The sequence below is a fragment of the Notechis scutatus genome, chromosome 5, assembly GCF_049901735.1.
Source record: "Notechis scutatus isolate UNSWTSFEM ecotype Mainland chromosome 5, rNotScu1.2, whole genome shotgun sequence".
Lineage (NCBI taxonomy): Eukaryota > Metazoa > Chordata > Lepidosauria > Squamata > Elapidae > Notechis > Notechis scutatus.
The window spans coordinates 3,614,365-3,629,146 of NC_142013.1; the positions used below are offsets into that span (position 1 = coordinate 3,614,365).

The 14,782-nt window shown below is 46.0% G+C and overlaps 1 protein-coding gene across 1 annotated transcript in view; it reads right to left on the reverse strand.

Annotated features, from left to right (window-relative positions):
* Positions 1-14,782, reverse strand: part of MYO7A (myosin VIIA) — a 116,734-nt gene that overhangs the window by 50,812 nt on the left and 51,140 nt on the right. Inside the window, exons 19-23 of the mRNA XM_087965983.1 lie at positions 11,431-11,525; positions 6,273-6,357; positions 4,184-4,402; positions 2,968-3,075; positions 1,277-1,486 (exon numbers count right to left, since the gene is read on the reverse strand). Coding sequence (XP_087822109.1) covers positions 1,277-1,486; positions 2,968-3,075; positions 4,184-4,402; positions 6,273-6,357; positions 11,431-11,525 — 717 coding nt within the window. The remainder of the gene's footprint in view (positions 1-1,276; positions 1,487-2,967; positions 3,076-4,183; positions 4,403-6,272; positions 6,358-11,430; positions 11,526-14,782) is intronic.

The following is a 14,782-nucleotide window of genomic DNA, read 5'->3' on the forward strand; positions in this document are numbered from 1 at the left end:
CCAAGCGGCCAAATTTTGATCGCATGACTGGCTGGGATGGTCATACATGTGAGGACTTGGTTGTAAGTCACTGCAAGGAATATCAATCTTTTCATCCTCCATCCTTCAGTCAGAACCGAAGAAGGTTCTTGGATGAGAAGCAAAACATCTTCAAGTAAAAACAAAGAAAGTCCCGTTGCCTTTTGGGGAAAAAAGCACTTTTGGGACAACCAAGACTTGGATGACTGAAAATCTCCATAGATGCTTAAGGCCAATTCCTTGCAAAAGCCAGGAATTCAAATTAAAATACAGGTGTAGTCCTCAACTGACAAGCGATCCTCTAATTTTCATTGCTAAACGAGACTGTTGTTAAGAGAGTTTTGCTTCATTTTACAGACTTTCTCGGCACAGTTGTTAAGTGAATCATTCAGTCATTAACCAGAACTGGCTTCCCTCATTGTTGGAAGCTAACAGTGAAGGTTACAAATGGTTATCACACAACCCTAGGACGTTGCAACCGTCGTAAATACCCACCAGTTGCCAAGCATCTGAATTTGGGTAAGTATGAAAAAAAAAGTCACATTTTTCAGTAGTTGTGATGACCCCAGGGTGGGATACAAAAGCAACAAAATCACAAAAACAGGTGAAGTCCCTTTAATTCCTTCAACTTGGCTTCAAAGCTCCAATTATCATTGGCTGGAGAAAAAACTCCCCCACAAACAGTTGGGAAAAGGAAGAAATGCCATTCAAACTCAAAATACATATAAATTATAAATAGGAGAAAACAACACAAACCACACTGAAGCAATTAAGGAGACAAGGCAGAATAAGGGCTTGAAGACGTCCACAGATATCGAAATACACAAACTGGGAAGGACGCCAGAACTCAGATAAGAACTGAAAGACTAGAATTATTTCACTCTTTGCTGCCAGCACTGTCCTTTTAAACAGTCCTCACAGCTGCAGCCCAAGAAGGGGATCAGGGCCCTTTCCTCCCCTGTAGACCAAGCCATTCATGTTTCTCCCTTATCCGCTCCTCCCTGCGTCCCCTAGGATGAAGAGGGGATGGGCCTGGGTCTTCTTCTGACTGCCCAGCCGGCCTGTGCCTTTCCCCAGTTACCCCCACAACCTCTGGAGACGCACTCCCAATCCCTGTCGGCTGTTCCTCCTCTCCCTAGGAGTCAGACTCCAACAGGGGCATGGTAGTACTGCTGTAACTTTGAATGGTCGCTAAGCGAACGGTTGTAAGACGATCTGTACTTTCCCAACCTCTCTACCCTCTCTCAGACTTGCTTACCGCAAAGCCATCAGGCGCCTGCCCTTCCTGACCGGGAAACGACGCCGTCATTCCCAGGAACCCGAACATTTTGTCCACCATGTCCGAATCGTTCACGGGTTCGTTCCGAGCCTTCTCCATCTTCTGAAGGAATTCCTTCTTCCGCCGAGCTTCCTCTTTCTCTTTGATCTCTCGTTCCGCATCTTCTAGAGCCAGCTGGGCTAGGCGCACCTAGGAAGAAGGACAGTGAGGAAAGAGCCACAGAAGAATAAGGGATAAGAGACCATGGAGGTCTTCTAGTCCAACCCCGTGTCCATTCTGGACAAATGGCTCTCCAATCTCTTCTCCAGAACCTCCAGTGATGGAGCACCCACCACTTCTCGTAGCTCCACTGGTTAATCGTCCTCCCTGTTAGGTAGTTTCTCCTTATTCCCAGGTTGGATCTCCCTCTGAACAGCTTCCACCCACTGCTTCCTATTCTGTCCTATGGTATGGAGAATAAATTGACGCCCTCTTCATAGAAGTATAGGGTTCGAAGGGACCTCAGAGGTCTTCTAGTCCAACCCCTGCCCAAGGCAGGAGGCTTATACCACCCCAGTCAATTGAATGTCTTCCCTGGGTCAGCCCTTCAAGTATTAACATTCTGCTCAGTTGCAGAATCTTGGGAAGTAGGTTTAAATGGACTTTAGCCCCACTTTTGTCAGAAGAGATGCGAAAGCAGATCTTTCTTGATGCCGTTGATCTTCTTTCTAACTCTCCCTGGACTGATGGGGGAAATGGCTTCCCACTGAATACGAAGTCCATTTGTTCAGGTTTTGCATCCTTTTGCAAATATCCCTTCTCATTCCCAGGTTAGGGAACCTGATTGTAGGTGTGGAGATGTATTCCTCTCCAAATGGTATGGTCCTGCAAGGTCCCTTCCAACCCTAGGAGTCTATGATTCTAGGACCTCCAAGGTCCCTTCCAACCCTGGGAATCGATGATTCTATGACCTCCAAGGTCCCTTCCAAACCCTTGGAGTCTATGATTCTAGGACCTCCAAGGTCCCTTCCAACCCTGGGAATCGATGATTCTATGACCTCCAAGGTCCCTTCCAATCCTAGGAACTGATGATTCTATGACTTCCAAGGTGCCTTCCCACCCTAGGAATCTATGATTCTAGGACCTCCAAGGTCCCTTCCAACCCTGGGAATCGATGATTCTATGACCTCCAAGGTCCCTTCCAAACCCTAAGAATCTATGATTCTATGACCTCCAAGGTCCCTTCCAAACCCTAAGAATCTGTTTCTATGACCTGTAAGGTCCCTTCCAACCCTAGGAATCTATGATTCTGTGACCTCCAAGGTCCCGTCCAACCCTAGGAATGTATGATTCTATGACCTCCAAGGTCCCTTCCAATCCTAGGAATCTATGATTCTATGACCTCCAAGGTCCCTTCCAATCCTAGGAATCTATGATTCTATGACCTGTAAGGTCCCTTCCAAACCCCAAGAATCTGTTTCTATGACCTCCAAGGTCCCTTCCAACCCTAGGAATCTATGATTCTGTGACCTCCAAGGTCCCTTCCAACCCTAGCAATGTATGATTCTATGACCTCCAAGGTCCCTTCCTTTCCTAGGAATCTATGATTCTATGACCTCCAAGGTCCCTTCAAACCCTAGGAATCTATGATTTTGTGACCTCCAAGGTCCCTTCCAACCTCAAGAACCTACTTGATGTTTCTTTTCTGCTTCCTCTTTGGCTTTCTTCGCACTCATTTCCTTCCTCAACCGTTCCTCTTCCAGCAGACGTAGTTTTTCTGCTTCCAGCCGTCGGTAATACTACAGAAAGAAACACAACATTAGCAGTAGGCAATCCATGGATTTATTTTACCAACCAACCTCTCTCATATTGGCTGGGATTCATGTAGATGAAATGGTTCCATGGTTTGAAGTTACAGACAAACGAGATGGATTTTGGAGATGTGCAAAGTTACTTATTGTTGTTGTTGCACAATCAGCCAAACGTTTCGACTGAACTTGGCCTTTTCATCCCCTTAGCCATCAATTTTTCATTAGTTTCTCAGAATATAGAATACAAAGGAAAATCAAAACAATAGGAAGATAGGGAAGGAAAAAGGAAAGAGGAGAAAGTGTAGGGCAAGGGGATATCAATTTTTGTATGTGCTTTGACATTTTAATGCTTTTTATTGTTGTAATGTTTCTGTTTTTATTGTTTTTTGCTGTTTTGGAAGTTTTGATTCTAATGCGTGTTTTGAATTGTGAGCTAAAAGAGTCAGATTTAGTCCTCTCTCTTAACTCCATCAGTTTTTCTAGCCAGTTGTGGCATTTTTTTTTTATCACCTCCCCAGTCCTTTCCCCAGGGGTGGGATTCAGCCGGTTCGGGCTGATTTGGGCAAACCAAAGGTTAAATTTACATCTGGTTTGCCAAACTGGTAGTTGAACTGACCAGCTGGCCCCACCCACCCACCCCATCTCTCTCATGAGTCTCCACCCGGCCCATTATGGATACAGGTAAGTGCAGGAGGCTCTGGGAGGGGGAAGAATGGCCCAATCGGAACTTCCAGAAGTCCGGAAATGGGCCTGTTTCAAGCTTCCGGAGAGCCTCCAGAGTCCGGGGGAGGCCGTTTTCACCTTCCCAGAGGCCTGAGGGAAGCCTCTGGACTCCGGGGAAGGCGAAAAACAACCCTCCTAAAAGTTCCGATAGGCCACACCCACTGTGGCCACGCCCACCCAGCCACCAGGCAGAGAACCAATTGCAGGGATTTGGGAATCCCACCCCTGCCTTTCCCCTAAGACCTGGGATAGGCAAACATTGTGGGATGGTGTTAAAAAAAATCTCCTTGCAAGGCTGTCAGCTTTCCGACCAAGAAACTATTCCCGCTCCAGCTCTTCTTGGACCTTTGAGGGTTCTGCGTGCGAGTCTTACCTCCCCCTTCAGCCGTTTGTAGAGTCGCCGGGCAATCATCCCTCGTCCGTAGGCCTGGATGGTGAAGACGGCCCAAAGGCGATGGCGGAAAGCGCGGCGCACCAGGAAGCCCCGACACCTGGCCTGGAATTCGATGGTGCGCTGGCGAGCCATGTGGTACTGCCGGTGGAGTTTGCGGGAACGGTAGAGAGCTTGGAGCCTCAGGAAGCCGATTCTCATCTGGAATCGGGAGTCGGGGAAGACCGATTACAAAAGGCAGGGAGGCAGATTTGGTGACACGTGAAATTGGGTGTATCTCTGCAGAGATGACCAATGAAGGAAGAGCAAAGATTGTATAGCAGGGGGGTCTCCAAGTTTTGTAAATGTATGACTTGTGGATTTCAACTCCCAGAATTCCTAGGCCAGCCATGCCGCTTGGCAACTATAAGACTGGAGGGCTTTAACTCATAGAATCGTAGAATAACCAGAGTTGGCACGCAGAGCCATTTGTGCTGCCACACGAGCTGGAGGCAAACTTACCTCAATGCACATGTGCGTGATTTTCGGACGGTTTGAGGCCTTTTTCGGCCTCCCAGAGGCTTTGCAGGCTGAAAACTCGCCCCATTTCATCACTTCCTGTTTTTTTCTGAAAATACTGGAAGTGACGAAACGGACCTAGTTTTCGGCCTGCAATGCCCGCGGAAGCCTGCAGAAGCCTTCCTCAAGCCTCTGGGAGGCCGAAAAAGGCCTCAAACCAGCCAAAAATCAGCGGAGAGGTGCAGGTAAGGGGGTGGTGAGGGTGGGTAGGTGGGGATTGCGCACACATGTGTAGGGAGCATGGGGGGAGGGGCGTGCATTGCCTTCTGTGTGCTGGCACGCGAGCACAAGCACGCGCACACAATTTTTGGCACAGGAGCCCCAAAAGGTTAGCCACCACTGATCTTGTCCAGCCTGCTGCTCAAGCAGGAGAGTCTATTTCAAATATTAGCCTCTACCTAGGATCGAACTCACAGCCTCCTGATTGTGAGGCGAGAACTCCACCTCTAGGCCACCAGAACTAACTTTAATTGTAGCTATGGCCCTGAGGCTTCCTTAGAACAGGGCTCTCCAACCTTGGCCACTATAAGAGTTGTGGACTTCAAGTCCCAGAATTCCTCAGCCAGTTATACCCTAAACTCCCCTCCTCTACTCACAACAGAATACCTCATGCCACCAGAATTGAAATTTTAGGCTTAGACAACTTAGAGCTATGACGACTTCAGTCCGACCTAAGCATAGTGCATAAAATTATCTATTGCAATGTCCTACCCGTCAAATGACTACTTCAGCTTCAACCTCAACAAGACACGAGCACACAATAGATACAAACTTAAGATAAACCGCACTAAACTCGATTGCAGGAAATACAACTTCAGCAACAGAATGGTCAATTGTCTGGAATACTCTTACCTGACTCTGTGGTTTCTTCCACAAACCCCCCCAAATTTAACCTCAAACTGTCTACTGTGGACCTCACCCCATTCCTAGGAGGTCTGTAAGGGGGCGTGCATAAGCGCACCATCGTACCTACTATCCCTGTCCTACTGTCCCCATTTATTCTTATCCATTTCATGCATTAATAATCATGTTTAAACTTATATCTGTTATCTAACATATGCTTGACAAATAAAATAAATAAATAAAGCGGAATCATTCTCCACTAAGCTATCAGACTAAATTACACTAAAGTAAATTCCACCGCACTAAATTATGCTACACTCAACTCTAGTCCATTGCTCTAAACCAGAGGTCTTCAAACTTGGCAACTTTAAGATTTGTGGACTTCAACTCCCAGAATTCCTGAGCTAACATGACTGGAGGAGGAATTCTGGGAGTTGAAGTCCACAAGTCTTAAAGTTGCCAAGTTTGAAGACCTCTGCTCTAAACCACACACCACCACATTAAAGAAAATTGGAATGTGGGGAAGCAGCAACCCAACATGGTTAGATTAGAGCTTAGTGACAGAGTCCTGCTCCAGATACACATTATATTCGGTTTGCAGCAAAAAAGCATCTTTTAGCAGCCGAAGGAGGCAAAGAATAGGATCTGGGCAACGTTCAGACATACTTACAGCTTCGTAGTTTCGTCGACAGTTGTGGCCTCTCCAATTGCGTTGAATCATCAGCGCTGCATTCCTGACTTTCAAGAAATGAGACCTGGAAAGAAAATCGCAATGCCCGTTTGATGTCTTTATCCTTGGAGACGGTCTTTATCTGCTCTGTTTCCTGCTTAGCAACCAACACTTCACTCCCTGATGAAGGAAGGACGTGACTTACACTGGGAAGGTAACGTCTGCAGGAAAACAACCCAGCTCCGAGAAGACAAAACCCCCCCCCAATAATAAACAGATTATCTTTTAAAGTGGAGGGGGGATGGAAAATGTAGGCACTGGCACCAGAGAAACAGTCTCAACTCACGAATCAGAGTTTGTTTGGTTGCGGGTCACAAGCATGGAGAAGAAGGTGGTTAAAAATTTAGCCACGATTGCATGATCCAAAAAATTGCTCCCTTTTTACCCCTGTTGCACAGACAATGCACTTAAAAGGATGCAAAGCTTCAAGTTTTTAAAGTTGCAGGCGAAACCCCGACTTGGCTTTTTAAACACCCTTCCTTTGCTCGCTGCAAATTTTGAATTTTGCTTCTCGTTGCAATCGCAGAGAAAAATTCGCCAAAGCTGCTTCTTGTTCATGAGCTCTTGCCCCGCAAAATACAGACTTCGGCGAGTCAAAATGTCAACATTTCAAAGGTCATTTTGGCATGTCCTCAAGTGAGGTATGTAGAGTACCAGGGAGTCATTGACTTACGACCGCAAGGGAGCCCCACATTCCTGCGACTAAGCGAGACAGTTGTTAAGGGGGGATCTTGCCCCATATTACGACCTTTCTTAAGAAAGTTGTTAAGTGGATCGCCGCAGATGTTACATCAGTAACTTGATGGTAAAGTGAATCTGGCTTCCCCATGATCAGAGGGTCGCAAAAGGGGATCACGTGATCCCAGGATACGGTAACCATCACAAATATGAGCAGGGGTGGGATTCAGCCTGTTCGGGCCAGTTTGAGTGAACCGGATGCTAAATTTACATCTGGTTCGCCAAACCGGTAGTTGTTCTGACCCAAACCTTGTTCCAAGAAAACAAACCCAAAACGGAGGTAACAGCAAAACCTTTTAATGATTCTTTATGAATTCCATTCCTTCATGGTTAAAAAGCTGTTTCCAACTCATTGTCTCTGATAAGAAGGAGCCTTGCCAAGGTGGTGCAAGGCTGCCAAGAACACTAGATAAAGTTGCCAAGAAATATTTCAAACACAAAGAGTCTCCAAACACCAACCAAGAGAGTCCGAACGTCCACGAGGCTTGAGTGCAAAAACTTCTTTGCTTCCTGCAAAGAACTCTGGTTTCTCGGCTGGCTTTTATCCCTTAAGGGAGGGGCCATTGCCTCGCAGCCTTACTCCTGAGTTGCCTGTGCTGCTGCAGCTGCTCTTCCCTTCGAGCAGCCCTGCGCGCACGCACACTGAGCACAGGCTCCTCGGGAACCTCCTCATTGCTGCTGCCAGCCTCCACCATCTCCGAAGGTCGCACTCCACTCCCTGATGGTCCTGGCCCTATCCCTGCATCCCACGCAGGCCCCTCATCAGAGTCCTCGCTCTCCGAGACCTCAGCCGTCCCCACCTGCTGCTGGCGAACCACAACGGTAGTTGAACTGACCGTCTGGCCCCGCTCACCCTGCCCCTCCCCTCCCAGGAGTCTCCACGCGCACCTTTTTTGGATGCAGGTCTGTGCTGGGGCTCTGGGAGGACAAAAAAATGGACGGAAGTTCCAGAAGTCCAGAAACGGGCTTGTTTCCTGTTTCCGGATGGCCTCCAGAGCCTGGGGGAGGCCATTTTCACCCTCCCGGAGGCCCGAGGGAAGCCTCGGGATTTTGGAGAAGGTGAAAAACAGCCCTCCTGGAAGTTCGGGGCAGGCCAGGCCCACCCAGCAACCGGGCAGGAAACCGGTGGTTGGGATTTTTGAATCCCACCCCTGGATTTGAGTCAGTTGACAAGCGTCCCCATTTTGATCCCGTGACCACGGGGATGCTGCAACGGTCATAAGAGTGAAAAATGGTCAGTAGTCGCTTTTTTCCAGGGCCGTTTTTAACTTGGGTCACTAGACGAACAGCTGTAAGTTGAGAACTAACTAGCGTTGTCCAGCCACTTTCCACAAAACTGGGGTTTTTCTTTTTTTTTTTTTCTTAGCAAAGTCTTGTTTTTCTGAATTCAGGAAGAGTCTCTTATCAGGAACTTCAACTAGGACAAAGTTGACTTCCTTTCCAGACTCCCAAATCCTCTCCAAACAGGCTTTAGAGCAGAGGTCTCCAAACCTGGCCACTTTTAAGACTTGTGGACTTCAATCCCCAGAATTTCCTAGCCAGCACAGCAAAGTTGCCAAGTTTGGGGACCCCTGCTTTACACCAAAATTATAATCCCCGCCCCCACCATTGCTGTCTCTCTTTGACTCAAGCAGGTACCTTACAGGCAGAGGTGGGTCTTCAGCAGGTTCTGACCAGTTCTGGAGAACCGATAGCGGAAACTTTGAGTAGTTTGGAGAACCAGCAAATCCCACCTCTGACTGGAGATTTTACGGGATCCTTCCTTTGCCACGCCCACCAAGCCAAGCCCACAAAACTGGTAGTAAAAAAAATTGGAATCTCACCACGGATTACAGGTAATCCTTGACTTGTGACCACAATAGAGGCCGGATATTACTTTTGCTGAGCGAAACTGTTTTAATGTGATGTTTGCCCAGGGGTGGGATTCAAATTTTGTAGTCACTGTGGGTGTGACTGGGTGGGTGTGGCCTTTTTTGGCAGCACCCCCTGTTTTGGGGGCCTTCTGGGTGAAGCGGTAAGTAAGCGAGGGGAATCCCGGCGCAGCTGATCGTTGGAACAGCTGATCGTTGGGAGGAGGAAAAAAAAAACAACCTTAAGGAGTGACTGGGTGGACAACCGATTCTGTGGGTGTGGCTAGGTGGGCGTGGCCATGTGGCTGGGTGGGCATGGCTTCTTCTCTCTTTTTTGGTAGCCCCCACGTGACTTTGGGCCTTCCTGGGCCTCACGGGAGCCTCCTGTAAGCAAGTGCGAGGAATCCGCGCAGCTGATCGTGGAACAGCTGATCGTTGGGAGGAGGAAAAAACAAAACCCTTAAGGAGTGACTGGGTGGACAACCGATTCTGTGGGCGTGGCTAGGTGGGCGTGGCCATGTGGCTGGGTGGGCGTGGCTACTTCTCTCTTTTTTGGCAGCCCCCACCTATTTTGGGGCCTTCCTGGGCCTCACGGGAGCCTCCTGTAAGCAAGTAGCGAGAGGAATCCCCACAGCTGATCATCGGAACAGCTGATCGTTGGGAGAAGGAAAAAAAACAACCTTAAGGAGTGACTGGGTGGACAAGCGATTCTGTGGGTGTGACTGGGTGGGCGTGGCTTCTTCTCTCTTTTTTGGCAGCCCCCATCTATTTTGGGGCCTTCCTGGGCTTCAAGGGAGCCTCCCGGGTGAAGCAGTAAGTAAGTGAGAGGAATCCCGGCGCAGCTGATCATAAGAACAGCTGATCGTCGGGAGGGGGGAAAAAAGAAATAGCTTAAGGAGTGACTGGGTGGGGAAGAATGGAGTCAGCGATGTCGGGCATGTGTGCGATGTCGCGCATGCGCAATAAGGACTGATTGGGCAGGGCGGGGAGAGGCAGACGGAGAAGGGCGGGGGCCAGCCATGGGCACGATTTGCTGGTTCTCTGAACCGCTCAGAATCATAACAACCGGTTCTATAGAACCGGTCTGAACTGGTAGAATCCCACCCCTGCCTTTGCCCTGTTTTATGACCTTACTTGCCATGGCTGTTAAGTGAATCCCTTGCCGTTGTTAAGTGAATCTGGCTTCCCCACTGACTTGGCTTGTTGGAGGGTAGCAAAAGGGGATCGCGTGACCTCCTTGGGACACTGTGACCGTCGTAAACATGAGTCAGTTGAATCACGTGTGTGAATTTTGAGCAAGTGACCACAGGGATGCTGCAATGGCCTTATCAGCGTACAAAACGGTCATAAGACACTTTACTCAGTGCCGTTGTAACTTCGAACGTCACTAAATGAACTGTTGTAAGTTGAAGGCTACCTGTAGTCCTGAGATTGGTTATAACAACAGAAATCCTGCTTGACTGATTCTGCTTGACTTCTTTCCCCTTTTCTGCAGTGAGATGGGGAGGTTTCTGACCAGGTTATTTCCAAATGTTATCTGAATAACAGAATAACAGAGTTTGAAGGGACCTCAGAGGTCTTCTAGTCCAACCCCCTGCTCAACCAGGAGACCCTAGACCATTCCAGACAAGTGGCTGTCCAGTCTCTTCTTAAAAACCTCAAAATCTACAGAGGAACCTGAATAAAATTGCAAGATCAGTAGCTTTGCCAATTTCTAAAATCATGTGAGAACAATCAACCCATGGAACAGAAGTTGCCCTCGGAAGTTGTGGGAGCGCCATCACTTGAGACCTTCAAGAAGAGATTGGACTGCCATTTGTCAGAAATGGCGTAGGGTCTCCCGTTTGGGCGGGGGGTTGGACTAGATGATCTACAAGGTCCCTTCCAACTCTGATTATCTGTTATGTTTAACTTTATCCATGACACATAGAAGAAAGGAAAATCTTGCAAGGTTTCCTTGGGAATATAAAACCTTTCCCACCACGGTCACAATCAATAATTCCTTTTTTTTTTAAATACAGTATATTGTCAGGGCATATCATTTACGAAAAAGCAGGAGAAAAACAAACAGAAGTAACAACATATATACTAATAACAATAATAATAATAGTGTAACAAAATAATTTTAACTTGTATTAGCTTATTTATAATTCTGTTAATTATATTGACATGTTTATAATGATCAACCTTCTTTGTATTTAATTCATACATAACAGTACTCTTTCTTCGCCTAATTTCTACCTCTTATCTCTAACCACTCGTAAAATCTGTTCCCTATTAAGTAATATTCTGTGTCTTCTCTGTCCTTTATTTTTAATGTCAATCTATCCATCTCTGCACAGTCTAGTATTTTCCGAATTACGTCCTCATCTGATGGGGTATTCTCAGGTTTCCAATATTGTGCAATAATGTTTATGAATAAAAATAAAACATATACTGAAAAAAAAACAACATAATAATTCCCAGGTTACCTTTCACACCAAGAAATATTAGCCCTCTTTCCCAGGTACCTGTCTTTAAATCCGCGAACTACTTTCTGAATAAGGATAACTTTGTTGGTAATGGCTTTGTCCCGTTCAATTTCTAACAGCATATCATGGTGATCCTGGGAAAAAAAACACAAATATATATATAGCCGTGGGTTAATTAGGATTAGATCCTAGCTGAATGGCAGCAAAGAGGGCTAGAAGTCATCGCACACAAAAATTCAAATTTTTTTTGCCACCAAAAAGGGCACCAGGTCTTATTTTCGGGGGATGTCCTCCACTGACTAACTTTACTTGCGCGCGTCGCCCCTGGCCTCCTTTTCGCTGTCAGAGACCTTCAGGAACTTCTTCTTCTGTGGCTGGCAAGGCTATCCTGAAGGCCTCTGCAGTCGATAAGAGACCTCAGGATCGATCCAGAGCTTTGTTCTCAGCTCCAGAGGCCTTCAGGAAAGCCTGACCAGCCTTGCCGGCTGCAGAAGAAATGGGCCGGCAAGGCAGGTGTCCGGGTGTGCGAGGCCTGGCTACACCTGTCCAAAGGTAAATAGTAGGGCAGCTCCACCCCCCCACATCCCCACCCTAGCTTAATTTTTACTGGAATGGGAGGGATCTTAATTAGGGCTTATTTTAGGGGTAGGGTTTATATTGGGCGCATGTGGAAAAATCCAGCTAGGGCTTACTTTCAGGGTAGGTCGTATTTTCAGGGAAACAGGGTATAAGTCGAGGACTATCTGTACCCTAGAGATTTCTGTGGCTCACTGAAGGATCAACAACTTTATTGTATAGGTTTATACTGTAGAACAGGGTGTCCAACCTTGGCAACTTTAAGACTTGTGGACTTCAACTCCCAGAATTCTGGGAGTTGAAGTCCACAAGTCTTAAAGTTGCCAAGGTTGGACACCCTGCTGTAGAAATATTTATTTTACAGGTAGTTCAATTACATAATGGAGCCCAAAATGTATGGGCTAAGTGAGAAATTTGTGAAGTGAGCTTTGCCCCATTTTACGACTTTTCTCGCCACATTTGTTAAGTGCAGTTCTTAAATTAGTCACGCGGTCGTTAAGTGAATCTGCCTTCCCCATGGACTTTGCTTGTCAGAAGGTCGCAAAAGGGGATCACGAGACCCCAGGACACTGCGACCGTCATAAATAGGAGTCAGTTTCCAAGCGGATGAATTTCGACCGCATGACCATGGGGGATGCTACAACGGTCACAAGTGTGAAAAACGGTCCTAAGTCACTTTTTTCAATACGGTTCTAAGTTCAAAACGGTCACTAACTGAACTGTTGTAGGTTAAGGACTACTTGTATTTGCAGTAATTTGTTTTTCCTGGCCTGCCTGGGGAATTCCCTGGTTGATTCCAAGAATGGATTAATGGATTAAGATCAACCACGGAATTTCCCAAGCAGTCCAGGAAAAAAAAAACCACTGCAAATAATATGCAAATAGCAACATTGATAAGGAGAATATTTCCGGCTCAGGGCTGAACTATGGGATAGAATAGAGTAGAGTAGAGTAGAATAGAATAGAGAATAGGATAATAGAATAGGATAGAAAAGAATTCAGGAATGGAACAGAACATAGAATAGAATAGAATAGAATAGAATAGAATAGAATAGAATAGAATAGAGTACAGAATGAATAGAAAATAGAATAGAAGAATAGAATAGAATAGAATAGAATAGAGTAGATAGAATAGAATAGAATAGAATAGAATAGAATAGAATAGAATAGAATACAGAATGAATAGAATAGAATAGAATAGAATAGAATAGAAATGGAATGGAGGAGTAGAGTGGTAAGTAGAATAGAATAGAATAGAATAGAATAGAATAGAATAGAATAGAATACAGAATGAATAGAAAATAGAATAGAATAGAATAGAATAGAATATGGAATGGAGTGGAGTAGAGAGAGAGAGTGGAATGGAATAGAATAGAATAGAATAGAATAGAATAGAATAGAATACAGAAGAATAGAATAGAATAGAATACAGAATGAATAGAAAATAGAATAGAATAGAATAGAATAGAATAGAATAGAATAGAATAGAATAGAACAGAATAGGAATTAATAGGAATGAATAGAATAGAATAGAATAGAATAGAATAGAATCTGGAAGGGACCTTGGAGGTCTTCTAGTCCAGCCCCTTCTCAAGCAGGATACTTGGTGCCCTCTAATCTTGGTTATTTTCTTCCAGAAATTTCATTATCCAAATTCATGCATTGAGGATGTTACCCAATTTGGATAATGAAACGTCTGCAAGAAAACAACCAAGCTCAGAGAGCAACAAGGACCTCCCTCAAATACTAAAATTATCCATTTCCAAAGTGAATAACAGAATAACAGAGATGGAAGGGACCTTGGAGGTCTTCTAGTCCAACCCCTTGCTCAGGCAAGAGACCCTATATCATTTCAGACAAGTAGCTGTCTAGTCTCTCCTTAAAAACTTCCAGTGATTGAACAACCACAACTTCTGGTGGCAAGTAGTTCCACAGATTAATTGTTCTAACCGTCGGGAAATTTCTCCTTGGTTTTAGGTTGTTTCACTCCTTGATGGGTTTCCATCCGTTGCTGAAACGAGTCTGCTCTTATATTCTTAAGGCATGAATTTTTTGGGGGGGAATTTTGAACAGAAACCTGTTCTTTTTTTTTAAAGCTGAAAATTTTTCTCCTCATCTTAATCCTGGTGGGATTCTTTTACAGATGACTGAAAATAAAATCCCCTGTTTTCCGGATGTGAGCCAACTATCTGAGTAGAGACCTTCCGAGCTACAGATTTCCAAGTTTCCTGATCACACAACTTGCACAATGCTCGATAACACTTTCTAGAATGGGTGAACTTTCCAGAACTGAACATGAGGTAAAAGAAGGATTTCAAAATGAAGCAACGGGTTGGGCTGTAGTTGGAATGGATTAAACCAAGGATCTCCACACTTGGCCCCTTTCAGACTTGTGGACTTCAACTCCCAGAATTCCCAGCCAGCCAAATGACTTGGCCCTTTAAGACATGTGGACTTCAACTCCCAGAATTCCCAGCCAGCCATACCACTTGGTCCCTTTAAGGCTTGTGGACTTCAACTCCCAGAATTCCCCAGCCAGCCAAACGACTTGTCCCCTTTAAGGCTTGTGGTCTTCAACTCCCAGAATTCCCCAGCCAGCCATGCCGCTGGCCCCTTTAAGACATGTGGACTTCAACTCCCAGAATTCCCCAGCCAGCCATACCACTTGGTCCCTTTAAGGCTTGTGGTCTTCAACTCCCAGAATTCCCCAGCCAGCCATGCCGCTTGGTCCCTTTAAGGCTTGTGAACTTCAACTCCCAGAATTCCCCAGCCAGCATGGCTGTCTGAGGAATTCTGGGAATTGAAGTCCACAAGC